Source organism: Microtus oregoni, unplaced genomic scaffold (genome assembly GCF_018167655.1).
Source record: "Microtus oregoni isolate MIOR12 unplaced genomic scaffold, Mior012 000000F_ref0000247, whole genome shotgun sequence".
NCBI classification, from domain to species: Eukaryota; Metazoa; Chordata; class Mammalia; order Rodentia; family Cricetidae; genus Microtus; species Microtus oregoni.
The window spans coordinates 74,276,492-74,302,917 of record NW_024543059.1 but is presented as its reverse complement, the minus strand read 5'-3'; the positions used below and the strand labels follow the sequence as shown (position 1 = coordinate 74,302,917).

Below are 26,426 nucleotides of genomic sequence, written 5' to 3'. Positions count from 1 at the left end.
GACCCAAAACCTCCGTCCTTATGGGACTAAGCCATGAGCATTAATATTGGGGAAATTCTGTACTTGAGCAATTTTTAACTTGGGCGTATGCTAAACCAAGTTTGATATAACTGAACTAGAACCTTAATTACCCAGGCACAATCTTCATCTATTACCCCTGGGTGAATCTTCAGTCCCTGCAGGCTCTGGCTACTTCTGCCTAAAATAAGTCCTACTATTCCTGCTCAGTTGGATCCACCCCATGTTAGAGGCCAGTCTAAGTCAGGTGATGAAATTAAGGTTCAACCTCCCCCGCCCCACACTGCCTGAGGCCGCCTAATAGAGCTGATCAATGGTACATTTTGGTAGCTGACGGTCATTGGTTTGCCCTACCAATGCATGGGGACTCTTGGGGTGATAGTGTTGAGTGTCTGAAGGGGTAGCAGCCATTTCCCAGGCTCTCTCAAGGTTGCTGATGAATACCCATTTGTGAACAGCATTTGTTAGCCCAATGGATTCCTCTCTGCATAAACCTGGGAGGCCGTGCAGACCATGGGAGATGGAGGATACAGGGGCATGGATTATATTTTTTTAATTTGAAATCCATGTGGCTGCAACCACATGCAGAATGTTCAGTTTTTCCATTTTCCCCTGAGAGCATATAACTGACTAAGGGACTGCTGCAAGAGATATTTTTGAGGGTGGTTAGGACATATGTCCACATTCACTCTAACCTAATCTTATAAATGTAAGCACTTATGACAATCCCCAAGCGTCTCCTTACAAGTCCTGTCAGCATTTTCAAAAGCCAAGTTATAGCTAAGTACCTTTCCTGCCTCAGGGTCAGCCATCCGGTGGCACCACGGCAGCCATCTGGTGGCACTGTAGCTTAAAAGAACCAGGCCACAAGGCTAGCTACAATTCTGGCTGTTCCCAAAGTTCTCTACAGGTTTCCCTTTTAGAGGACAATTCTCTCTGAGCCCTGAAGGCAGCTATGCTAACTTGTTGGTAAGTTTCAAAGGACGTGTAATAGGTTGTTGGTTCCTTCCTAAGTCCTGGACCCAGGAACATGTGTGCAGTTACAGCAGCTCCACGGCCCACATTACCTGTGCTCACACAATTCTGTAAACCCAAGCTTGGATGGCAGCTAATCCCGTGGATTGTGGCAAGATTTCACCATGTTTAGCCAATCAGAAGAAGGCCAGGCATCGCCAATGAGGATGCACTGAACAAACCCATGGGTACACAGGGCCACAGGCCCACAGGCTGCACAGGCTTGCTTGGTCATGTCTCCTCTAAGGATTTAAAGGTAGTCTCATAATAGCACACCATTTGGTTTGAACTCTGAGGATCAGATCCGCTCAAACACAAGAAAACAATTAAAACCATTAGTGTCTTCCTTAGATCTCTCAACCTAACAAGGTTTGTGATAACGGAGTGACATTACATTCCCAGTCCCTGGGTTGGGTGTCTTCACCCTCATAATCACTTTCCTCAGGAGAAGGGTCCAGGGCATCAGGCAGGTCAGGGTAAGCCCACCCTGTGAATTCAATTTGCTTCTCTAGCTCTGCAGATCCGACTCTGCAGAGCCTGCCCTCCTTTGAAGAAACAGTCTTGGATCCATGGAATCACATATAAGACTCCAAAAACTCTAAGTGAAAATGGGAATACACTTGGTTGTTCAGTCCTGTGTCTCTTAGCTTTTTCCCTATCTTCCCGCAAGTAGTCAAACTCCCTGTCCCTTCTTCTGGAAGCCAAGGAAGACATGTCTCCTGAACAAGTCTAAGAACTGGTGGAGCTGGAATGTTTTCTCTCTGCCTCACAGCTCCCCAAACCTCCTCCGGGGTATTACAAGGACTCTCATGTCTAGATTCTCCTGCCAGTGTTTTACACCTAACACAATTGTACCCCACCTTTCCCTTCATTTTTATCTTTACCTTTATTTGCGAACTTCTCTGGGGGGCGTTCCCTCATCCGACCGATGCAAGCTCCCCACAGTCCAGGGTCTCTGGTCAGGCGCCACTTGCCATATCCAGCATGGCTAGGTACTGGAAACCTGACTGGGGTGACGTGGGAATGAAGAAACTACAGACACTGAAGAAATGACAGACATACAGAAAAGCTGAGATCGGGTGGGCTTTGCTCTCTCTGATGGAGAGTGCTTAGGCTAAGCGACCCGGAAACTCAGCACTGTTTTCTCTGTACAGCCAGAGGAGGGGATGCCTAGTCTTGGTGGGAGGTCTGTAGGGGAGCAGTTTGGCTGTAAACATCCAGGAGGAAGATGCTCTCTGTACACACTGTCAGATTCATTCTCAGACTAGAGGAAGGCTTTGCCATTTCCCCGAGCCTGACTTGGGGAAGGCTTTGCCAGTTCCCATGAGTCTGAGGCATAGGTATGGTCATGCACATGTTAACTGCTACACATTCACTCAGGACTTCATCTGCTTCCCACAACTAACTGGCCTGTTTTTCACTTAATCTGTAAGATGGAGTAGTTACTACCTCAAATGCTCGTTGAAAGGAGTTAATAAGTTCTGCACATCACATACTTAGACATATCGTACCTGACATGAACATATACATAAATACTTATATATATTAGTTATCACTGTACTTGGAAAACATTTTATGGATATTTAATCTAAAATCATTATCAGTTATTCTCTCTCTCAAACTTTTTTCAGAGGGTCTAATGTAATCCAGATTAGCTTCAGACCTGAAGTGCAGCTGAGGCTGGCTTGGCTTTCTTCCTTCTGTCTATGTAGGTCATACTATCTTTCTCTGGAGCACTGGAAGTCAATGCATGTGCCTTCACACCAGACTCTGTATACTAACTCTTTTTAAAGACAAATGGGAATGTTTTCTAGAACCACCAGATATTTTCCCAGATACACTGCATATAATTCTAGTGCAGACTGGGAAGATGGCTCCATGTTGATAAAGCACTTGCTGTGCTAGTATGAAGGCCAGAGTTCATAGCCTCAGAACCCATATACCAGCCAAGCAGGTGAAACAGCCACCTATAATCCCAGCACTCAGGGAGGGAGGCAGACAGGGGACTCCTGGGGCGCGGTAGTTAGCTAGACTATACAGAATTGTCTTGATCCATATTCAGCTAGAAACCCTGCCTCAAATTAAAGTGGAGAGCTATTGAAAGACACCCAGTGTTAACTTCCATCAGGCACACACATGCACACCCTCCACCCCCATACAGAGAAACCTGCATACACACATGCACACCACACACACACATACATAAATAAAGTCTACAAGTGCCACCATGCCTAGCTTCCATAGAAAGGCCTGAAAGTCCCTGTACACTCGTGTCCCCTATATAAAATAGTATAGTACAAGTATATAATCTATGCATATTGTCTGATATACTTTAAATCCTCTCCAGTTATTTATAATACCCGCTACAAAGTAAATACTATATAAATACTTTCTCTGTTGTAGTCTTCAGGGAACAATAACAAAAACAACAACTGCATATGTTCGATACAGATGCTTCCTGGGTATTTTCAATCCGTGGCTTATTAAGTCTTCAGAGATAGAACTTGGGATCTAGATGGCAGTAGTGGTCACATGACCCCAGCACCCTCTTTAAAGATGGAGAACTTGCCGCACAGTTTTCAAGACCATGTACAGACTACAACTTGCACAACCACAGGATCCTCGACTCACATTAACAATTAGGTCATACCCTAGACCTACTCAATGGCAAAAAGTGATCTGCTACTTAGAAAACAAAGGAGTAACAAGGGCTACAGATTCACACATCTCCAATATTACATTTCTCTGTTACTTATGCAAGTAAATGATCTTAGGTAAATCAAGAGTTTATCAACAGCCAGCAACAATTTAAAAAAATCAGTTATAGTTTAAAGAAAGAATATATGACAAATTTGAATTAGAAATTTTTTGTTCTGCTACTTATTAAGTTGTAATCTTGGGCAAGTTATTTCAACTCTATAACTCTTCTTTAATTTGCAAAACAGAGATTTGTGCCATATGACTAATATGGGGACTAACAAAACAAAAATATGAAGTATCTTGTATTCTGTAAGTAATCAATAAATGTTAGGAGCTTCTTCTCTTTCTAAAATGTACTAGGAATTCTGTGAAGGTTCAGGGACAAAGCGCATTGTAAAATGCTAACTGAAGACACCATCAATGGAGAAGATATAAGAAGGCACCATTCAGAGCTCAAGTTCACGCTAAGCAAAGTTGTCCTTACCACTGTTCCCTCTGGAAGCAAACACTGAGAAGAACTTGACTCTATGTCTAGATTCACCAGCTCTGGGAACCAGTGAATACTTTCAGTGTTGATTCCTTACAAATCATGTAAGGAAGTTTACAGCAACCGATCAGCTGACACAAAGGTTTCCACTGGATACATCAACACTCAACAAACAGAAGCAGTGAAAGCAGCCTAAGGTTTTACAGTGCTTTTTCTTTTTTGAGATTCAGAACATAACAAGATTATTTCATAGTCAAGGGTAGAGATTGTCACACATAATAAGTACAGTCCTTAAAATAGTCCAAGTGAACTGGAAATACAAACTCTGATCAAATGAAAAAGAGATTAGACAGAAACATCAATACTTTGGAACTTTTGCCATATAGGAAGTAACCAAGAAAACTTCAGAAAGAAAGGACAGTGTGAAGAAACAAGACCCAAACAGTCAATGTCAGATCTGTCACCTTCTTATTTAAGAATATTAAATTAACTGCATGATCTGCCAATGAAACAAGTAGAGGTTACAATCCCACCTTGACACCTCTCCCCTAAAAAATTATAGAGGGTTAACAAAAATGACAAGCCAGAAATCTTCAAATGAGACACAAAGGTTCACTAAGTAAGATGATGATGGTTGAATTACCCTAAAAAGAAAAAACGTCTACAATGGATTAAGAAAGGAAATTCAACATCCCAGGACATAAGGATTAGTGGATCCAAAGTATATAAAATATCTAATCAAATAAATTAACACAAAAGGCTAAACTGTCATATTTGAGTTTGGATTATAAACTACTTTTTTGTGTTTTCAGCTAATTATGATTATACAGTTTAGCTTTTTCAAGTCAGCTACTGAGATATGAGTGTGCATATGCATAAAATAACTAGCTTCTCACATACCTTTGGTCTGCATTTGCTCTGGGGGCGGTGGAGCTGAGGGCACAGGCCCAAGTGGGTGACTTGGAGCAGGAGGCATTCTTGTTGATGAGGGTCCTGGCAAGACTGTGGACACTACGGAGCTGGGCTTGGGGGGCTGGACATTTTCTGTAACAGGGTAAGACAGAGAGTCTGCAACTGAAGACAAGAAACCATTTTACCCACAGCGACAACCCGCAACATGTTAAAATAAAGTTGCTAACAAAATGCCATGGATTTGAAGTTCCATGGAAACTTCAGGGCCACCACACTGATTTGGCATCTAGAAATAAAGTGGTCCAAACAAACCATTTCCACAAAGAGAGAAAACTGTTTCAGGATATTTTAGTGATTTGTAATGACAATTCTCACTAAAACATTCAGAGATGTCACCATCTTTTCAGACAAAATGAAATGTTTTTCTTTACAAACCAGCAGCCATGGACTACACAATGGTGACCAAAGTAGAGTGGACAGGGGTAACGGGCTCTCTGAATTCTGTAAATCAGCTCACATCTCATTTTGTTTGATTTTATTTACAAAAGCAACAGTTATTTTTTCACAGTGGAGGAAGACAGAGGTTCAAGAATGAAGCGCCTTGGTGTTTTCCCTGAGATGTAGACAAGGGTGTCTTTCCCTTCAGTTTCTATGGTCTCTGTGCATGGCTGGGTTCTAACCCTCCGTGTAAGAATGCCACTCACACTGGGTGTGGGCCCACCCTAACGACTTCATTTGAATGCAACTGCCTCTTTAAAGACCCTACCTCCAAATACTGTTACATTCTGTCATGAGATTCTGCCCTGGGACTTCACTGGGGCGCTGTATCTGAACTTACTCATGAGTTTGGAGGAGACACAATCTATTCCCAAACAGACTCATTCGACGTTAACTAATAGTGTAAAAACAGGGAGTGGGAGCACTAAAAGCCTCTTCTCTATATCCCAAGCATAAGTGACATCACATGGTCCTCCAACCCTTTCATTACCCACCCATTTTATCTTGTATCTCAAAAAATGGCAGAAATTACTGAAAATATACCAAAAAGACTGCTGATAGCTTTTCTGTAATGGCAACCAGATGTAACAGATCAAGTAATCCACACTGATTATATTTAAGCTTAGCAGAAAATCAGTATTTACATTGTACAATGGTGTTTTCTGTTTATTCTGATGAGCATATTAGTGACTATCTTTTATCTAGATTAGGCATTTAGAGAAAGGTGTGCGAAACTTCTGGGAAAGATTGTAGCTGGCAACACCTTGGGTGATCAAGAAATGTGTCAGAGTAAGAAAAAACAGACTCTGTTCCAAAGACAGACAGAGAGAGAGAGAGAGAGAGAGAGAGAGAGACAGAGACAGACAGAGAGAGGGGGGGGGGTCTTTGAAACCTTGCAAAAGGATGGAGAGGCAGTTGTAAATTTAGAGAAAAGAAATGCAAGCCCAGGCGGATGGTAGCTCCAGGCAGGAGGGCAGGAGTCGGGGGAGGTAAGCCAGCAGTCTTATCTCAGGACAAGGCCAGAGGTTTACAAACCTCAACACCAGCTTACAGGCCTTCACTGGGCAGTGACTTTTCCTAGGAAATGGTTGGCAATAAGGAGTTGCCCCAGCTCAGAGTTCTGTCTGTAGGGGCTATCAGGAAAGGGAACCTCTCATTTGGTACTGTTAATAGTCACTTCTTGCCTACTGTTTCTAACCAGATGCCCTATTTCAAATGTAACTAAGCAAAGGTCTCACCATATTAATAGGTTGAACCTCTAAAATGCAGTATCTATGGTTCATAGTATTGAAAACCACCGATGGGCCAGAGAGTGCTGGAAAATCTATGGCTAGAGTAGTGGTAAGCAGTGACTACTAGCGCAGGAGTAAATACACACACATACACGTACAAATACGGTGTACATCTAACGAAAATGTGCTCTACTGCACCTGTCAATAAACACAAGTTAAACCGGGCACAGCAGGGAAAGGAGATGTGAGACAGAATGGCTGCTGCTTCACCACTTCTAGAAGCAGACTGCCCCGTGGGAGACCCAAGACCTTGTCACCCCTAGGGCAAGGTTCTCAATGCAAATGCACAACTTCGGCAGGGAGGATGTGGGCAGCGAAGAATAATACATCATCACCAGTGAGAAGTGGATCTTTGGTCGAGAGTTAGTGCCCAGCACCTCAATCACCTTATCGCCTGCCAGAGTGCTACGTATCTGAGGTAGGAATGGTGATCTCCTGGGCCTTCCCACAGAGCCTGTATGAGACACCTCCTTGGAACCTGCTCAAATATGGGCTCTACGGCCCTCTCACACTAGACCAGGAATCAACACTGACATTTATTAAGATCCAGGTAATTCATGCACAAAATTTGAGAAGGTCTTCTCTAAAGCATACAGACTTGAAACAGCTGTGTTTCTGAGTATCGCTATGTTCTGTTCCATTAATGTCAAATTTTCCTAAAAACACCGACCCCCCCCCCCTTCCTACAGAGTTTCTGTTATTTCCACCTGCTCTGAGCCCTCAGTTATGTCTCTTTCTCGTTTTCCCGCTCTAGCACGTGTTCTGGGTTTCCTCTGATTGCAGTTACATCCTCCATTACTGTCAGTTTCTCTTAGCTGTAGTCTTTTCCACATCAAATTGTGCATGTATTTGTACAACACAGAAAAATACAATCCCTTCCTCACTTTCCAGTTTGTTTCATTTTATACTGCCTTTCAAAGATAAAACTTTTTTTTTATTAGAAATGACTTAGAGTTTTTCCATGTTTACTCTTTATGGCTAACACTGTGAATGCTTTCTTTATAAAATTTGATCAGTTCAAAGTTCTGGAGATAGTCTATTTTTTACAAAGAATTTTAAAGTTTTGCCTTTTTCATTTAAATATAACTCCTCCCCTCCGCAAATAAACTTCTTACATTAAAAACTCATCCTTCAGATTGCAGCTAAAATACCGTTTCATGAGAACTCTCCCCTAAAGTCCAAGAGTAACAGGCCAACGTGCACACCGCAACCTCTCCAAGGACCACAACCCTCTGCTTCTTGCCCTGACACAGCAACTGCGCATGTGTTGTCTGCTGCCACAAGAGGACTGCGAGCTTGAAATGTAAGAATCTGCCTTTTACCCACGGTTAGCTCCCAGCATCAGAACAGATCCTGGCACATGGCTGGCTTCCAAGTATCTAGTGGATGGTGCTAGATACATCTACCAACACTGAGGATTGGAGAGCAGGCCAACAAAAAGTCTGCCATTTTCAAAAACAGTTTGACTGAAGCAAACACATAGAAACTGCCAATGTAAAACAAATTGGTCAACTTGTATTTAGTTATAGCCTTAAAAGAACACTATAGCTGGTGTGAGGCATACACCTTTAATCCCAATATTCAGGAAGCAGAGGCAGGCAGATCTCTGAGAATTCAAGGTCAGCAAGGGCTATACAGTGAAAAACTGTCATCATCATTGTCATCATCATCATCATTAAAAAGAATACTATAAGAGTAAATGCAGTGCAGCTAGAGATGGCTCAGCAGTTAAGATCACTCGCTGCTCTTGCAGAGGATCTGAGTTCAGTTTCCAGCATCCACATGGTAGCTCACAGCTGCCTGCAACTCAAGTTCCAGGGTATTTACCACTCTCTTCTGACCTCCACAGGCAATAGGCATGTATATGGTGCATACACATACATGCAGGCAAACACTGACATGCATAAATAATTAAACAAACTAATAAAATAAATAATCGATCTTTGCTGGATATGATGGCACATGTCTTTAATCCCAACACTTAGTAAAGACAGGTGGATCTCTGCGTGAGGCCAACCTAGTCTATATAGAAAGTTCCAGGCCAGCAACACTACATAGTGAGTCAGTCTCTCTCTCTCTCTCTCTCTCTCTCTCTCTCTCTCTCTCTCTCTCAAAAACAAAACAAAACAAAACAACAACAACCAGAAAAGATAACCCCTATCTTTTAGCACATGGAATTCTCTAGGACCCAGAGGGAGATTCAATTCTCAGCGAGTATTGCGGCCCTCATCCACACTGTCCAAGCTGGAGTTCTGTCATGCCATCTTCTGAATCTTCTTTTCCCTCCTCCAACTAGAACACATCTCTGAGACAAGTGCTACCCTCTGTCATCACACTTGTCTGAAGTAGCTGCAGTTATCTTCCGGCTTGCCCCTGCTGGGTCCTGTATCCTCCAGGAATCCATTACACTGTTACAGAAGTGTTCCTGTACACCCATAGGATAGCACCACCACCTTGTAGATACACTGCTGATGGCTAAAGATTGGGAGAAAAATATCTATGTTTTCCTTTATTAATTCCTCTGAAAAGAAAAAATTAAAAATAAAAATGGAACTGGAGAGATGGCTGAGCGGTTAAGAGCACTGGCTGCTCTTCAGAGGACTCAGGTTGCCAGCATCCATGGTGGCAAACAACCATCTGCAACTCCAGTCTCAAGAAATCTGATGTCCTCTCCATATTGCTCTGACAAATGATTCTGTAGATATTTATAATCTAAAACAACACACTCAGAAAATTACCACAGCTTCATCAACTAATGTTCTGTGGTTTTCTTTTTTCTTTTCCTTTTTGGTTTTTTTTTTCAGGGCAGGGTTTTTCTGTGTAGCCCTGGGTACCCTGGAATTTCCTCTGTAGACCATGCTGGCCTAGAACTCACAGAGATCCTCCTACTTCTGCCTCCCCAGTGCTGGGATTAAAAGTGTGCGCCACCAATGCCCAGCGATGTGCATATATTTTCACTCTCTCCAAGAGCACACCATTAGATTCAAGTTCACAGCTTCAATTTACATAAGAATAGTCTAGAGAAACAGAACACTTAAAAATAAATGTATTTTGGATGAGGCATGGTGATACACACCTTTAATCATAACACTCTGGAGGCAGAGGCAGGTAGATCCTTGAGTTTGGGCCAGTCTGGTTTATATAGAGTTCTAGGTCAGCCAGAGACATAGTGACATCTCCTGGCTTGGGGCATACAAACACGCATGCACACCTCTATTTTATCATATGTATTACATACACCTTATATATGTAAAATTTTTAACTAAACATTTAGCTACCCCTTGACAGAAAGACCAACCACCAAGGAGTCATGATTCCTCATTTCCCTGTCTTCATCCTTCATCACAGTGTACTAACTTGAGAATCAGAAAGCAGCTTTTATCTCTAGGAAACATAGCTTAAAGGAGGCCAATATAATGCTTCTGATCACCATTTTTTCTATAATAATAAGGCTATGACTAGAAAAATAATTACCTAAGTTGAGCTAGTATGAAAACAAAGTCATGGCCAGCAAGACACATCATCAAAATAGTCTTCAGTTTGTCCAAGTCAATTCATGTTAAGGACAAGTACAGCCGCGGCATAACAGACACCCTTAAACACTGGCTGAGAGCTCAGTCAAGGCACGGAACCAGGCTCCCCAAAGAGAACATTGAGGAGTTAACTGTGAAGGGGGCATAAGAATGTTTTGGAGAGATTTGGCAAAAATACCACAAATAATTAAGCAAATACAGTGCCCTAGTGAGCTAATTTCCAGTTTTCCTATCAGGAAATAACATCTTTAACAAGACCAGAAATGTTCTGTCAATCATGTTTTGGTGAATTTCATATTCAGCTTACCATTATTTGCTGGGTGGTTGTTGGATGGAGCCAAGGATCCCATTTGGTTCCGGATAAGATTGTCTTGGGTGGGTGGAAGGCCAGGAGCTGACCATGGTCCAGAACTGTATCCTGAATGACTTTGCTGCTGCTGGTGCTGCTGGGAAGGTGGAGGCGGAGGTCGTGATGGATAGGTAATAGCTGTGCTTGGGCCAGAATACGACTCTTTAACTGGCCTGGCAGACGGAGCACTCTGTGAGGTAAACATTTGCCCGTACGGCTCACTGGCAGGCAGCGAGGGATAGGAAACATTAGGGTATACAACATTAGAAACAGTTGAGACAGGATAATGGCTACACGTAGAGGGGTATCCCTGAGAAGCAGAAGAGCTGGCGGAATATGTGGCAGGACTACTGTAGCGATTCCCAAAAGAGGAATAGGGCTGGGAGGCACTCGTATAGGAATGGGATGCTGATGCCGGAGCTCCCTGGAAAGATCCTGGAGTAGATCCCCCCATGTGAGAGGCAGGAAGACCTCTGCCATACATTTGTTGTGCTCCTGGTTGGCTTGCTGAGCTGGGAGTCCCCACATTTTGTGATGGTACTGTATACGGACGAGAATAGTAACTATCACACTGGTTATCCAATGGCAATGAGGTCATTTTCCCAGGTCCTTGAGAATAATGTCCTGAGGGGGCCATATAGTTTTGATGAGGCAACCCATACCCAGATGGAACTTGCATTTGACTTGGTGCTGGACCTGAAAAAGAAAAGCAACTATTTATTTACAGTGTTGCAAAGAGTTGATGTGCAAATAGCTCCTATCTAATGTTGACTCTGTTTATTTTCTTCTTCATAACGCCAGCATATTATGAAAGAAACATTGTCATAGGCATATCACTCAGTTCTCAACCTGTGGGCTGTGGCCCCTTCGGCAAACCTCTATCTCCAAAAATATTTACATTACAATTCATATCAGTAGCAAAATGACAGTTCTGAAGTAGCAACAAAAATAATCTTATGGTTGGGGTCACTACAACAAGAGGAACTATGCTAAAGTGTCACAGCATTAGCAAGGTTGAGAACCACTGCTGATCCCCGTCCTCCTGCTACTCCAACCCTGAGCAGTCCTCCCTTACCTTGTATCAGGACTCATGATATGAGCAGCAAAGGTGTTGATACACCACTTTAAAGATTAGCAAAATCTTAACTCTGGTTCTCATCTCTCTCTCTCTCTCTCTCTCTCTCTCTCTCTCTCTCTCACACACACACACACACACACACACACACACACCTCAGTTTTGAACTTGTAACACAGACAAGAAGACTATGTGGTAAGAAAGGAACAGACTCTGATGGAGGAAGGTCATTGGTTAAATAAAAAGAAACTGTTTGGCCCTCATTGGTTAGAAGATAGGTGGGAGGAGTAAACAGAACAGAACGCTGGGAGGAAGAGGAAGTGAGCTTAGACTCCACAGCTCTCCTCTCGGGAGCAGATGCCTCAGAGAGACGCCATGCTCCCAGCTCCCAGGCAGACGCACGCGATGAAGCCCCGACCCAAGATGGACATAGGCTAGAATCTTCCCGGTAAGCACACCTAGGGGCACTACGCAGATGATTAGAAATGAGCTAAATTAATATGTGAGAATTAGCCTAGAAGAGGCTAGATAGAAATGGGCCAAGCAGTGATTAAATGAATACAGTTTGTGTGTTGTTATTTTGGGCATAAGCTAGCCAGGCAGCCGGGGTGCTGGGGACGCAGCCCCGACGCCCCTAATTACTACAAGACTCTGCTCAACAGCCCAAGAGAGTCGAAGGCCAACAACCACACTAATGTACAAACAAGCGGTCCTTCAGATTCAATGCAGTCCTGAGATAATGACAGCCCAGCCAATAGCCTGACTATATAATCTGTGACAGACCACACAACTGATGGGCTTCCAAGTCAATATTCTGTAACAAAATGAAATGAGGGCTGGAAAGATGGCTTAGCAATTAAAAGCACAAGCTGTTCCCCCCAAAAGACCTGGGTTTGATTCCTAGCACCCACATGGCACCTTACAACTTTCTGTAACTCTAGTCCCAGGGGACAGGATGCCCTCTTCTGGCCTCTAATCTCATACCTGAAGGCCATGGTAGGAAGGAGAACTTTGAGTTTGAAGTCAGCCTGATCAAAGCAAGTTTCAGGCCAGTCAAGGATCCAAATCAAGACCCTGACTTAACAGAAACAGGGGGGTAAGGTGTGGGGGAGGTGTGTGCAAGTGGACAAAAGAAAGAAAGGGCAGAGGGAAGAATAATAGACATGTTGACCAAACTAAGGGTATATGAAAAAGCTTTATAGAAATCCATGACTTTGTAAGCTAATTTAAAAAATACAAGAAGGAATTTAACTGGACAGTGAAGCTTCCAAAAGACATAATTTATTAAACAAAAACTTTAGTGCCAGGAATGGGATATCCCCCTAAATGTTATTCATCAAGGGGGTCCCAGAGTTCCCCCAAACAACACAAGCTATTCCCAATGCTCTTGGTTGCCCACCACAACTAAACGGTAAGACCCTATTGCAGAAGACAACACACTCTGGTTGCAGAACTCAGTAGTTAATCTGGAACTCCCAGCCAATTCCCTGCTGGCTAGCTTTTCCACTGCCAGAGGTGCTGTGCAGACTGCTGAAGGACAAAGGGCATCAGCGCTCATACCCAGTGCTGGCTTCTGCACATTGCAATACAGACCTTCCAGGTAAGATAGACCCATGGGAAACCATGGCACGATGCTTTCGGGGGCAACCAAATCCTTTCTGATCTGATTTGATCTTGCTTTTTCTGAGGGAACAATATGTGGTATGGTAAACCTGGATATAACCCCAAGGCTGGGCAGGGCATCGGCCTTAGGAGAAAATCTACTTTTATTGGTGTTTTGTTTCCTTTCCTTTTCTGGGACAGCATCCCACTATGTGACCATGGCTGGTCTGAAACTACAGTAGAGCGGGCTGGGTGGGAACTCAAGAGACCCACCTGCCTCTGAGATTAAAGGCATGTACCACACACACACATGGCTTGGTTTTATTCTGAGGCAGAGTCTCACTACATAGTCCTAGCTGGCCTGACTGGAACTCATTATATAGATGAGACCAGTCTAGTCTAGAACTTATTGACTTGACTCTGAGATCAAGCATAGGCCACCATGCATAGGCTACTACTATTGTTTTGCTAAATGGTCGTGTTGTCAAACTGCTAAGTATTTATGTTTATACTCAGATCAGAGCTACACTTCTTCTGGCAGTGGCAGCATTAATATCTGCTGGTCATATCTAGTCCATGTACTAAGAATGAGTGACTATTTAGTAATCAAACCTAAACAGCACATCTACCTTATCCAACCCCTTCCAAGGCTCAGAGAACATCCTGGAGGAGTAAGAGAAGACAGAGCACTGGCTCTTAAACAGGACCCAGGTCCAATTCTCAGTACCCACAGGGTACCTCCCAACTGTGACTCCAGTTCCAGAGGATCCAATGCCCTTTGTTGGCCTAGGTGGGATCCAAGTGGTGAACAGACATATACGCAAACAAAACACCCATACATATAAATAAATGAATGAATGAATAAATAAGCGAGCAAAGAAACCTTTTTTTAAATGTCAGAGGTAGAGGATGGGGAAGAGAAGGGAAAGAGAGCTGTCTTCTGGACATGAGACAGCCTGTGGCACTCAGGAACTCACAGCAGCTGGGGTTTCCTGTACAAAATCAAGCTGGTCAACATTCCAGCATGGATGGGGGAGGGGCTCAGGACTACTGCTGGCTACAGGGTTCTTCTGTGGGGCAGCCCCTGGGAAGCTGCCCATGCTCCAGTGGGACGAGCACTTGGGCAGCACTCACTGGACTCAATGAATAACAAAAGAAGGGAAGATGAAAGGGCGGGTACAGGAAGAGAGAAAGGAGGGTGGGGTAGATATGAACAATATACATCTATGAAACTGTCAAAGAGTAAAATATTTTGAAGTTTAAGAAGACCGAGAGGAAATGGTGCTAGTCCTTCTCTGATCAAGTACTCAAGCAGAAGAGCCCTTTGTTCAGTTCCCAGCACTGTAGAAGAGGGCAGGGCTAACAATTTATATAAGGAAATATAAAGTAAAAATCCCTTTCTCACTCTGGTAACTGATATTCTACTACCCAGATGCAGTAGCAGTCCACAGAAGTTTCCTGTGTGTTCTTTGGAAGAACAAACCATAGCGTGGTTCTACAACTATTAATTTAATGTATCCTAGACATTCTTCTGTTAGCATGTGTAAATCCTTATTTTTAAAAAGTACATGAGTTATTTCATAATGGGTGAGTTTACTAAATTCTTATTAAGAAACATCATTTTAGAGAATGAACTTCAATTAAGAGGACAGGTTTCCTACAAATAAAAGTGGGGGTTTGTGCTTTAATAACTGGCCACTTTGCTGAGCATTGAGAACTTGTCTGTAGTCTTGGCACTAGGGGCCTGAGACAGGATTATGAGTTCAAGGCCAGTTGTCTTAACTAGCTGTCTAGCTACTGCTGTGAAGAGACACCACGACCTCAGCAATTCTTTCATAAAGGAAAACATTTAACTGTGGTGGCTCACTTACAGTTCAGAGGTTCAGTCCATTATCATCATGGTGGGATATAGCAGTGTACATGCAGACATGGTGCTGGAGCTGAGAATGCTATATCTAGCAGGCAACAGGAAGTGAACTGTGACACTGGAAATAGCTTGAGCATAGGAGACCTCAAAACCCACCCTCACAGTGACACACTTCCTTCAACAAGGCCACACCTACTCCAACAAACCCACACCTCTTAATAACACCATTCCCTTTGGAGGCCACTTTCTTTGAAACCACCACATCAGCCTAGACTACACAGCAAGAGACTGTCTCAAAACACAAGCAAATAAGAAAGATCACTGTTATAGCTCTCTTCAAGGACTTCCAATTCATATTTTCCATCAATAATGCTAAAAAATGTCTTATCTTCTCAATGCTAATATTTTACTCTTTACCAGCAAGTGAAGTATTCTAGAAGCATTTTAATTTTTTAAATAAAACAGTTAGACATACTTATTTTATGTGTACAAGTGTTCTGACCATGTGTATGTACAGGTATCATGTGTGTGCCTGGGACCCTCTGAGGTCAGAAGGCACTGACTCTCCTGGAACTGGAGTTACGGATGGCTGTGGATTGCTGGTAATTGAATCCTGGTCCTGTAAGAACAAATGCTATTAATCACTGAGTCACCTCTCCAGCCATTTTTTCTTCCTTGATACCGGGACTGAACTGAAGGCCTTTATATACCAGCAGGTATGCTGGCCCTGAGCTAAAAGGAATCTGAACTTTCTTTGCAGCTTAGGTAGGCCACAGCCTGTGATCCTCCTGCCAGTCTTCCAGGTAGCTGGATTACAGGTCTGAGCCACAGGCCCAGTTGCTAAGATAACTCCATTTGCCATACTATTTTCTGTGCCTCATTTAACTTACTTCTAATATATATAATACTTTGTCTTCAAAGACCTGAAGGCCCTAATATGTAAAGTATTTAGAAAAGTGAGTGATTTGGGATACAATATGTTTTGCTTTTGTTTGGTTTTGGTTTTTCGAGACAGAGTTTCTCTGTGTAGCTTTGGAGCCTGTCCTAGAACTCTCTCTGTAGACCAGGCTAGCCTTGAACTCACAGAGATCCACCTGCCTCTATCTCATGAGTGCTGGGGTTAAGAGTGTGTGCCACCGCCACCTAGTGGACATGTTTAAGAATGTCTATAATGTTGCTGGCATCAAAATCAATGTCAGCATTAGTGCAGTCAGCTATGTAAACATAAAAGTTAAGAGCGCTGGCTGTTCTTATAGAGGACCCAAGTTCAATTCCCAGCACCCATATGGTGACTTACAATCAGACCATCTGTAATTACATTTTCAGGAAATCCAATTATCTCTTTTGGCCTTCACTAGCACCAGGTATTCATGTACTTAAACACAGAAAAAGATGGCTCACCTCTTGTCACTAAGGCTTTCAGAAATGAACAGGCAGCCTGAGTCAAAATCCATTTAAATATTTATTCTCTGCTTAATTGCTGACTCGGCTCATTCCTGCTGCATGGTACAATAATGGAATACAATCATGTCTCTGTTACAACTACTCCATACCACTCCTAAAAACAGGGCCACACCGTGCCTGCTGACACCTATCAGTGAACTACCTGCAGAGCCACTGACTTTCAAGTTCATTAAGAACAGCAAGGGGAGGAAAGGGGAACGAAGAAGATAATTATGATGGGGGTGGGAGTGGGAGGGCTCCTTTTCATTACTCATTCAGCATCACCATCTAAATGACCCACACAAAGAGAAGTTATCAGCAAACACACCTTTAATCCCAGAGGCAGGTAGATCTCTATGAGTCTGAGATCAGTCAGTCTATTTAACAGAGTTTCAGGCCAGTCAGAACTGCATGGAGAAGCTCTCTTCTCAAAGAAGGAAGAAAGGAAAAAAGGGAGGGAAGAAGGGAATGAGGGAGGGAGGGAGGGAGGGAGAGAGGGAAGAAAGGAAGGAGGGAGGGAAAGAAGAAAGGAAGGAAAGCTATTTGAAAACACACATACTTAGAATTTTACTTTAGCTCAGAGCAAGAGCATACACATTCAGTAGGAACTGATTTCTAAGTTGACTGTTTTGTCTTCTCTTGGGCTGGTGACAGACCTCCATTCCTTCCACTCTGGACTATGAGCAGTAAGCCCCAAGCTAAAGATCGCCAGCAACAACAGACACTGATCTGTGGCTAGCTTCTTTCTGGATAAAATATTTAACCAATTAATTATAGACAGTAAATCCAGGACTATCAGTATGGCTTAGATAGTTAAGGAACTTGCTACCAAGCCTCATGACCTGAGTTTGATTCCTTGGACCCATGTGGTAAGAGAGAAGTGATCCTCCAAGGTTGTCAACTGACCTCCACACTTATCAACACTCACATGCATGCACGCATACACACAGGTGCAATTTAAAAAAGAAACATTCAGTTTTACTATGGTCAGTGAGACACACATCCGTGTCCTAACCTGTGATTATGTGGGGCTGCATGGCAGAGGAGAATTAAGGCTGTAAATGGCATTAAGGTTTTAGTCAGATGACATCTATTAAAATAGGTCTATTATCCTTAACTGTCCAGAGAATTAGAGGCCTGGCTATGGAGTCTTCAGGGAAATACTCAATGGCTGGTTCTAAATACAGAGAAAATGGGCCATGAGCCAAGGAATGTGGGCAGCCTTTAAAAGCTGGAGAGAGCCATGGAAGGAATGTGTCCCGCAGAGACGTCCTGAGTTTAGCCAGCTGGACTTCTCACCCACAAATAATAAACTCTCCATTTCAAGCAGTCAATTTGTGGCAATTGGTTATAAAAAAGAGTCAGAGGCCCTTCCTGACCTGACTCCTGTGCCACAGCACCTTGTGTGTCTGTCATACAATAACCCTCACCTGGCAGCCCAGCTCCACACCTGAGTCCTTGGACAACTTACTCTACCAGGCTCTTCCACATCCTTCCACCTGACCGTTTCTTACCCATTCTGGTCTCAGTCCAGCTCTTCCTGAAGAAAGGCCTTCCCTGACACTGCTTGAACACAGCTTACTTTGCTTCCAGAGTATCCCAACCTCAAGAGAGAATGCTTTGCCCTTTCCAGCTTCTAGAAGCTGCCCAACTTCCTTTTCCTGTGCACAGGTCTAATTTTAAACTCTCCAAGTGCAAAAGCTAGCTTACCTTTTCCCAAGCCTCATGAAAATCACAAACTCGAAGTTATCAACAAGCATTTCTGTATCTGGCACTAATCATACTGTCAACAAGATACTTAAAGAAAAAAACATGAACCTTCAAGAATGTCTCCTACAGCTGTGGAAGGCAACAGACTTGCAGGGGTCTTGCTAGGCTAAAGCTGAGATCCAGGACAGGTCCCGTCAGTAGGCTCCCAGTGACCCCATCTTCAGAGCACACCACCCTGTTAATGTTAATTAATTACCCTCTCTGCCACTGCTGACCCCTCTTGTCCCTCTCCAGTAAGAACTGCTACAAGTCTATCATGCCAGATCACACTTTGTTTGAGACAGAGTCTCTCTAAGTAACCACAGCTATCCTGTAATTTGTTATGCAGACTAGGTTGGCTTCTGCCTCCTGTGTGCCAGGATTAAAGGTGTGAGCCACAATTCCAGGTCTCAGATCACAAACTCACCTGAACAATCAAAAATCTAGCCATAATTTTTTTATTCAGTTGGTTTTTTTTTTCAAGATACTATATCATGATATATCTTTGGCTGGTTTGAAATGTACTATTTATACCAGGCTGGCCTCAAACTTTCAGAAATCCTCCTGAGTGTTGGGTGTACTGCGTGTGCCAACTTGCCAAGCTTGTTCATCATTTTTGACCCAGCTGAAGCACCAGTTAACCTTTCCCTTAACCTTTCCCCTATTACAAGTTAAGATCTGGCCACTGGTTAGGCAGGCTATGACTTCACAGACGTTCCTGTCTACTTGGAAATGTTTTTCTCAAGACTGCTTCAGGTGCTTTGGGCGCATAATCCTAACTTGCCATCTGGCAAGCTAGAGAGATGGTCTATTAGCAGACACTTTCCAAGAGTGCATGTAAAGAGGAGGAAAGGGTGAAAGGCAGAATAAAGTAACTGATTAAAGTGATGGAAACAGTGACCAAGCCCTAACCGTCAATACAGTAGGGGAGTAAGGTTGCTAGTGGCTTTCAGGATATTCTAAAGAGGGATGAAATATAAAGGTAGCTCACTTATCCAGCTCAGCTCAGTACCTACTACAAGTTGCTACTGAGAATACAATGAAAACACTGTCTGCCATTCAAAACAATTTGTAATCTGGTGTTCTAAAGAAAATGGAATAAAGGGTTTCTCAGTGCTGACTCTCTATCAGAACTGGCTACTTTAAAAACAGTACCTCATTCGATCTAATCCTCTCAAAGGCTCTGCATGACCGCTGTCACAAACTCAGAAGCTCAGAGATGGTAAGCATGTTCTCCATAGAGCTCGGAGGAATCAAAGTCTGCATCACATTCTGGGCAAGGCCATGTGTCCGCCCGACTGCACGCAGAGCCTTCTCCAGGCTAACAGTGCTCTGTCTCCATCATGATGACTAGGATCGTGCCTCACTTCTAGAAAAGTCCATTCACGATGATTCCACTTCAGTCTTTCCCATCCAACAGTTCACGGTTTACAGATGGATTTTTGAAACGAAAATTGGGGCTGGAGGGATGCTCAGTAAAGAGCAGTGAATTTAAGTCCTCTTCCAGAGGACCCGAATTGGTTCCCAATACCCATGTCAGGAGACTCACAACCTGTAACTCCAGCTCCAGGGAGAGCTGATGCCTCTGACCTCTGACCTCTGAGCACCTGCACAGGCACACATGCCACACACACACACACCATGTGCACACAAGTAAAAGATAAAAACAAATCTTTAAAAAAGAAAAGTTACTTTGAAAGTAAAAGCTGAAATATTGCTAAGGACAATAAATGAGGTTCACAAAAAATGTGTCTTGGAAAACTGAGAAGTGTGTGTGAAAAGCATAGCAAATAATTAAAACCATACATTATAATAACAATTGTTTGTTAGATTAGTATTATTATTACAGAGAGATATCTATGTATATTCAGAGTGAGAACTATTCAGATGACTATGAAGGACAGAGAGAGGTGCTCTCCTGAGGACCTCCCAGCTAGATGGCCACAGATGTGAACGGAAGCATGCTGCAGAGATCAGAGGAGCCCAGTTCCTCAGACTGGAGACTTCTTAAACTTCTGTGTGTGCTCTCAAAGGTAAGGAGCCCCGGAGCTGAAAGGATCTCCAAGTCAGCAGTCTTTCAACTCGCACTGTGTCTAACCTCTCTGCATCACTGACATGAAAACAATGAACCACAGTGCTATCATTTTGGGGAAAGGAGAGTGGTGTGCTGTTAAATCTTTCAAGTCAAGTTGGGAACAATTTTGGAATTATACCATTATCAGGCTATCATTTCACTCAGCAGTCTTGTTCCATGACTCAGCTTTGGAAGAGATGTCAAAAGGCAAAGTTAAACTGGACATGTTGGCACACACCTTTAATTCTAGCACTTGGGAGGCAGAGGCAGGAACTCTGTGAGTTCAAGACCAGCCTGGTCTACACAGGAAGACCCTGTCTCCCAAAGGGGGAAAACAAAGAGTTAAAACTAAAAAATATTCATCTAATACTTCATATGGAAAGAAAAATAATTCTATAAATCATGTGCTACTCTGAGTGAAAATCTGGAGCAAAGCAGCTCCAAGGCGAACAGAAAAGAGTTCAGAGATGCAATGATATCATACTATCTTCAAGTAAGTGGCGTGGCGGACAAGCAGTTAACCTTTGAAAAACAGTAAAAGCGATAATAAAAACTCATTTGTCTGCTTTATGGTGGCAATGTTTATAAAATGCAGCAAGAGATGCATCATAACCATGTCTGACAGTGCAAGCATTTGGTGAAGGTGGGAAGACCACTGGGCCACTTAGTGAAGTCTGTTAGAAGACCATCAAAGTGAACACCTGAACTTGCCCAGCACTGTTTGTGGCTCTAAATACACAGCAATAAACAAAAGCTAAACTGCTCCTCACAATCTTCTCAGGCATTGGCGAGAAGTGCTCCTGCTTCCCTTCCTGGATCCCGGATCAACTACAACACTCCAGAATGTGCTCCTGAACCAACTAGATCACCATCTCCCTTTTAACATTTTATAGAAACCAAATGTCTTTGTCTGTGTACATGTATGCCTGTACATCACTTGTATGCATCACAAGCAAAGCTGGTACCCCTGGAGGCCAGAAGAGGGCACTGGAAGCCCTGGAAATCCCATTATAGACAGTTGTGAGCCACCACGTCAGTGTTGAGAATGAAACCCATCCTATAGAAAAGCAGTCAGAGCTCTTAGCTGCTAAGCCATCTCTCCTGGCGCCATTTGCTGTTTCGAATAAGAGAAAAAGAACTGGCACTGCACAGAAGACCTAGGGGGTAGCTGTGAGGGGCTCCTCCCGTTCCACTCAGTTCTACACTGGACAGCAGCAACATTGAATCCTGACAGTTCCAACCTAAAGTTGAGTCAGGTCCCACAGGCAGGGCTCAGTCCCACAACACTGTCCCCACCTGAGAAGCCAATCACAAGGAGCAGGCTGTCACAAGTTTCCTTTAAGTGGTGATAACGGCTCCGTTTCCCATTACCTTCCCCTTAAAAATACCTTTATGGGTTTACTATAGGATAGTACAGGGAGTTATGGCAACATGCCCCATAATCTCTAACTGGAAGCAAGAGGATCTTCAAGCAGTTGGGAGGCTGAAGGAAAAAAGATCAGGAGTTCAAAGTCATCCTCAACTACCTGAGACACTGCTCAAGCAAAAACAAACAAACAAAACAAGACATTTCAAAGGCACAAAACTTAATTCCACACCAAGGAAGCAAAAGAAAAAAATTAACAGCCGTGCCTCAAGGGGGCGCACACAAGCAAGGCCTGTGGGGAAGGGGTGCCTCCAGAGCATGTTGGTCACGCCAGACTTTCTCTTCCCAGACATTACTAAGTAGGGACTGAAGGGTCGTCAAACCTCTGGTCACCAGTGCCATCCTAAGGCTACCCAGGGGCTCCACCCTGTCACAAATTGGGTGCAGAGCAGATGATCACCACGAACAACAGAAGGGCAGTCCTGTCGCTCTCAAAATTCCAAGAGTTTTAGCTCCACTCGACAGGCCCAGATGCAGCTCACAGCATACCAAGGTTATGAAGGGCATGGTCTCATTCTGTCTCTTACAGTTTTTCCTGTCATTGGTTTGCTTTTCCATGGCATTTTATATTCACACTTCTGATGTACTGCTTTTGTATGATTATTACCATGTCTGGAATTCCAGAGATAGAGTACAGAGAAAAGCAATTTCTGTGTGCAACAGAAACTGCAAATGCTGCTTAATCCTCAAGATCATTTTCTGTAACACTGAGAAACCAAACCAAACCAGACCTGAGCCTCTCATTTCCATGCTCGAATTAATCCCGTCCACAAAACCAAACCAAACCTGACTCTAGGTCTTTATTTCCTAATACCTTAGTATGACATTTCAAGACCTTTCTGCAACCTGGCCTCTTCTCCCCATCCTTCCATCTTCCCCCTCCCCCACACCCAGCCCCACCCCAGCCTTCCCAGCCGTTCCCTCCCACCCAGTTCCCTTTGCTCTGATCCACAGCTTTCAGTTTCTACAAAGGACTTGCACTTTCTAAGTGCAGACTTCCAGACTTGTGATGCAACCGCTTCCCAGAGATAGCCCTTCCCTTTCCTCCCACCCCTAGAGCCAGCCCTTCTCTCTCCTTCCACCCCTACCAACCGAATCACTCAAGACTAGCCAGAAGCAATTTGAATATAATTCGGGCAGGAGGAGGGACTGTTTCATCAACTACTCTAACTTTGAATACCCATCTGGTAGCCTAGCAACAGCTGCTAAATGACTGGTAAAACTATTTGAAAAGAGTAAGTATAAAAAGAAATCAAGCATCATTTACATAGGGCATCTTTAAAATACGAATTCGTTCCTACAAATTTAACATCCTTTTGACCAAGTGAATATCCTGGTATCTTCAAGTTGTCACAAAATTTTTAAGGCTAAAATAAAATATGCCACTCGGAAATCAAGAGCACCATTCTTGAATCTGTCAAACATGGATTTAAGATGTTCTAACCTGGGACCTACTTCTAAATTATGATGATCTGGTGGCTTCACACACAAAGCGGTGTAAAAACAGACAAACAAACAAACAAAGCCTAGGTAGTGTTTACTAGAAAACTACCTGAGTTGAATTTCTAAAACCCACCTGGCAGAAAGAACCAACTCCCAGAAGTTGTCCTCTAACCTCCAGGTGCCAGCCGGGGCGCACTGGTTTATACACAGGCACACAACACAGACAAGTTGTTAATTCAAAACTGCTCACAAATTATGTTTTCACTTGGGTAAAGGGCAAGTGTGATACCATCAATGACACTGCTGACCTTCGGAAGCTGTTTATACTAAACAACGATTTAAGAAGCATGAAATATTGACAAATAAGGCCGACCTAGGGCTCTTAAGACTAAACGGTCTTTTTTTTTTTTTCTGCTTTAAATTGTGAATAAGAATTCCACCTGACTCTCAGGGAGTTTTGAAAGGCATTACCAATTTTCAAAACTTTGGGTGTTAGTCAAAAGGATAATAAAGCCTAGTAAATTTTGATTAGCCCAGTGAGTAAACTGGGTCAATGATTTGTTGAGTACTACGGTGGTTTTGTTCTTTTACGTGGGGCAGGATTTTCTTAGCCTTAAGGACTTTGCGAGGGTCTCAGCAGACTAAAGAGCGCCCCTCCCCCAGCACTATCTAGGAACATTCCAGATCTCTAGACTAGGGGATAGGCATGCTAGGGTAAGATCATTTCTCAGCAGAAACTCCTGCATGCTCAGAGCCTACGGCCTCAGTATGACTGCCACATCCGTGCCGCACTACGCAGGCCTTGCCTCAGAATGGGCCGAAACAACTCTGGCACGTTTTTCTATATCTTAAAGTGGAACCGCAGATGGGGGAATCTAAAGGTGTTCGTTTAGATCCTGTTGACACCTGCTCCCCCATTCGAACACTACAAGCAAACTCCAAACGCCGAGTAGCAACCGCGGCAGCAAACCACAACAGATCCCGAGGCCGACGAGGGTCGGGGTTACAGTTACAGTCCTGCATCATATTTACACCCTTTTGTCTACAAACTTGAGTGCAAACTAAGTTCCCTTCCAGGCAGCGTGCTCACCGGGCCTTAAAAAAAATCAAGGCGACGTTCCAGAGGCCGGAAGGATGCGATCCACCAGGTACCAAGGCTACACTCAGCCCTCCAAAGACCACGGACTCGGGGCCCCGGGCTTCCAGAGAGCTCTCGGCGCCCAAGGGGTCGCCCGGGGCAACCGGCCGGCGCCCCGATCGGAGGAGACGGTCGCGCCGGGGGGCTGATCCCTCCACTACGGCCTCCGTCTGCGAGGACTGGCCAGCCTGGGTCGCACAACGCTGGCGACCCCGCCCTGCCGTCCCCCCCCCCTCGGCCGTTCCCCTCGCCTCGTCGCGGCCTCCGGGCTCCACCGCGGCCTCGGGGCCCCATCGCGGCCTCCCCGGGCCGGCCTTGCCCGGCCCCAAGCCACGGTTGCAGGCCGCCCGCCCTCCCGTCCGCCCTCCCTCCCGCCTAGGCCCCGCGCCGCGCCCCGGTCTTCCCCGCCTCACCGTTCTGCTGCGGCGGCGCCAGGCCAGAGGCTACTCCGCCGAGCTTGGGCGGCATCCGGGCACCGGCAGCCGGGTGAGGGGACCCGGCGGGGGCCGACATGACGGCGCGGCTGACGGCGGCGGCTCGGCGGAGGGAGATGGGCGGAGGGAAGGAAGGCGGGGCCGCGGAGGAAGAGGAAGAGGAAGGAACGCGCCCGCGTCACAGGCCGAGTCACTCAGGACCGCGGCCCCGGCACCCACGCGCTGCAGCGCCACCGCACGCGCGCGGACCCCGGCCCGGCCAGCCTCCCGCGCCAGCGCCCCCTGCAGGCCGGAGCTGCGCGACCACCGCCCCGCTCAGTCCGGGCTGTGGCGCCGCCGAAGCGGGAGGAAGGCGCGGGCCTTGTGGCCGCTGCTCCCTGGTGGAGCCTGCGCCCTGCAGGGCTGGAGGACGGGTGCGAAGCTGCAGACTGAGGTCTGTAGTCCTGGGTCACGCTGTCCCAACCCACCCACGTATTCTTCCTCGGAGGACGAAGCCTGGCTTTGGATTTGTTATTTATTCTTGCAACCCTCCCTGCTCCCCCCCCCCGTTCCAATCTAGCCTAATGTTTATTGAAAATGTGTAATTCCCAGGCAAAGAGAAATCTGTGTGACAGATTCACAATAACAATGGTAGTATTCAAAACTTTAACCAGTGGCTTTAAATAGCCAGGGGAAGAGGAAGGCGAAAGCCGAGTACAAGGAGAACTTGAAGACAAACTTTATTCCCACCCTCCTCTCGAGGGTTGGCTCCGCCTATTAGCATTAGGAAACGCTGGAGCATGCAGAAGTCTGAGGTCAGCTTGCTTTGACCACCTTGGTGAAATCTTTGAATTAATCTCCCTGTTCCACCCAGCATGCTGACTGGCAGGCAGGAGGGCACTACCCAAGTGGTTTTGGTTGGTTTCTTGGTCCCAAGTCGCCTACCATCACACTGTGATGGGAGGGAGGCAACTGCTCAGAAACGTTTGGGTTCTGAATGGAGATCATGTAAAATGACGTTTCTGGAGGGGTGGAATCCTATTTACTGGAGGTTATGCAAACCTTAAAGCTTCGTAATTCTAGAACAGCACGAAGCTTTCCTCTAGCTGTTGCCATGAATTAGTGACGGGTGCCCTATCGCGCCACACTACAAATAAATAGACTTTTACTAGATGGAGTCTCACTTTGGAGTTCGGAGATTTCCGGCTACGTTATGCTCTATATTCATAGGTTTCGTGGCGACTTTCAGCTTCTTCACAGAAACCCAATCCTCATGAGGTAGAGATCACACCCCTCCTTCATCAAAGAGGTCCTACAGTTCAAGCCCCAGCACTTGCAGGGAGTCCTTCGAATTTGGAATAAGGCTGGCACTCTGTGAGTAAGGGGATAATGG

The 26,426-nt window shown here is 44.7% G+C and overlaps 1 protein-coding gene across 2 annotated transcripts in view; it reads right to left on the bottom strand.

Annotated features, from left to right (window-relative positions):
* The window catches only part of Sec24b (SEC24 homolog B, COPII coat complex component), a 66,492-nt gene extending 41,035 nt beyond the window's left edge, over window positions 1-25,457 (bottom strand). For both annotated transcript variants that reach the window (XM_041647316.1, XM_041647383.1), the window contains exons 1-3: window positions 25,034-25,457; window positions 10,762-11,499; window positions 5,120-5,263 (exon numbers count right to left, since the gene is read on the bottom strand). In XM_041647316.1, the coding sequence (XP_041503250.1) occupies window positions 5,120-5,263; window positions 10,762-11,499; window positions 25,034-25,133 (982 nt within the window). In that variant the 5' untranslated portion in view covers window positions 25,134-25,457. The remainder of the gene's footprint in view (window positions 1-5,119; window positions 5,264-10,761; window positions 11,500-25,033) is intronic.
* Window positions 25,458-26,426: the final 969 nt, after the last annotated feature.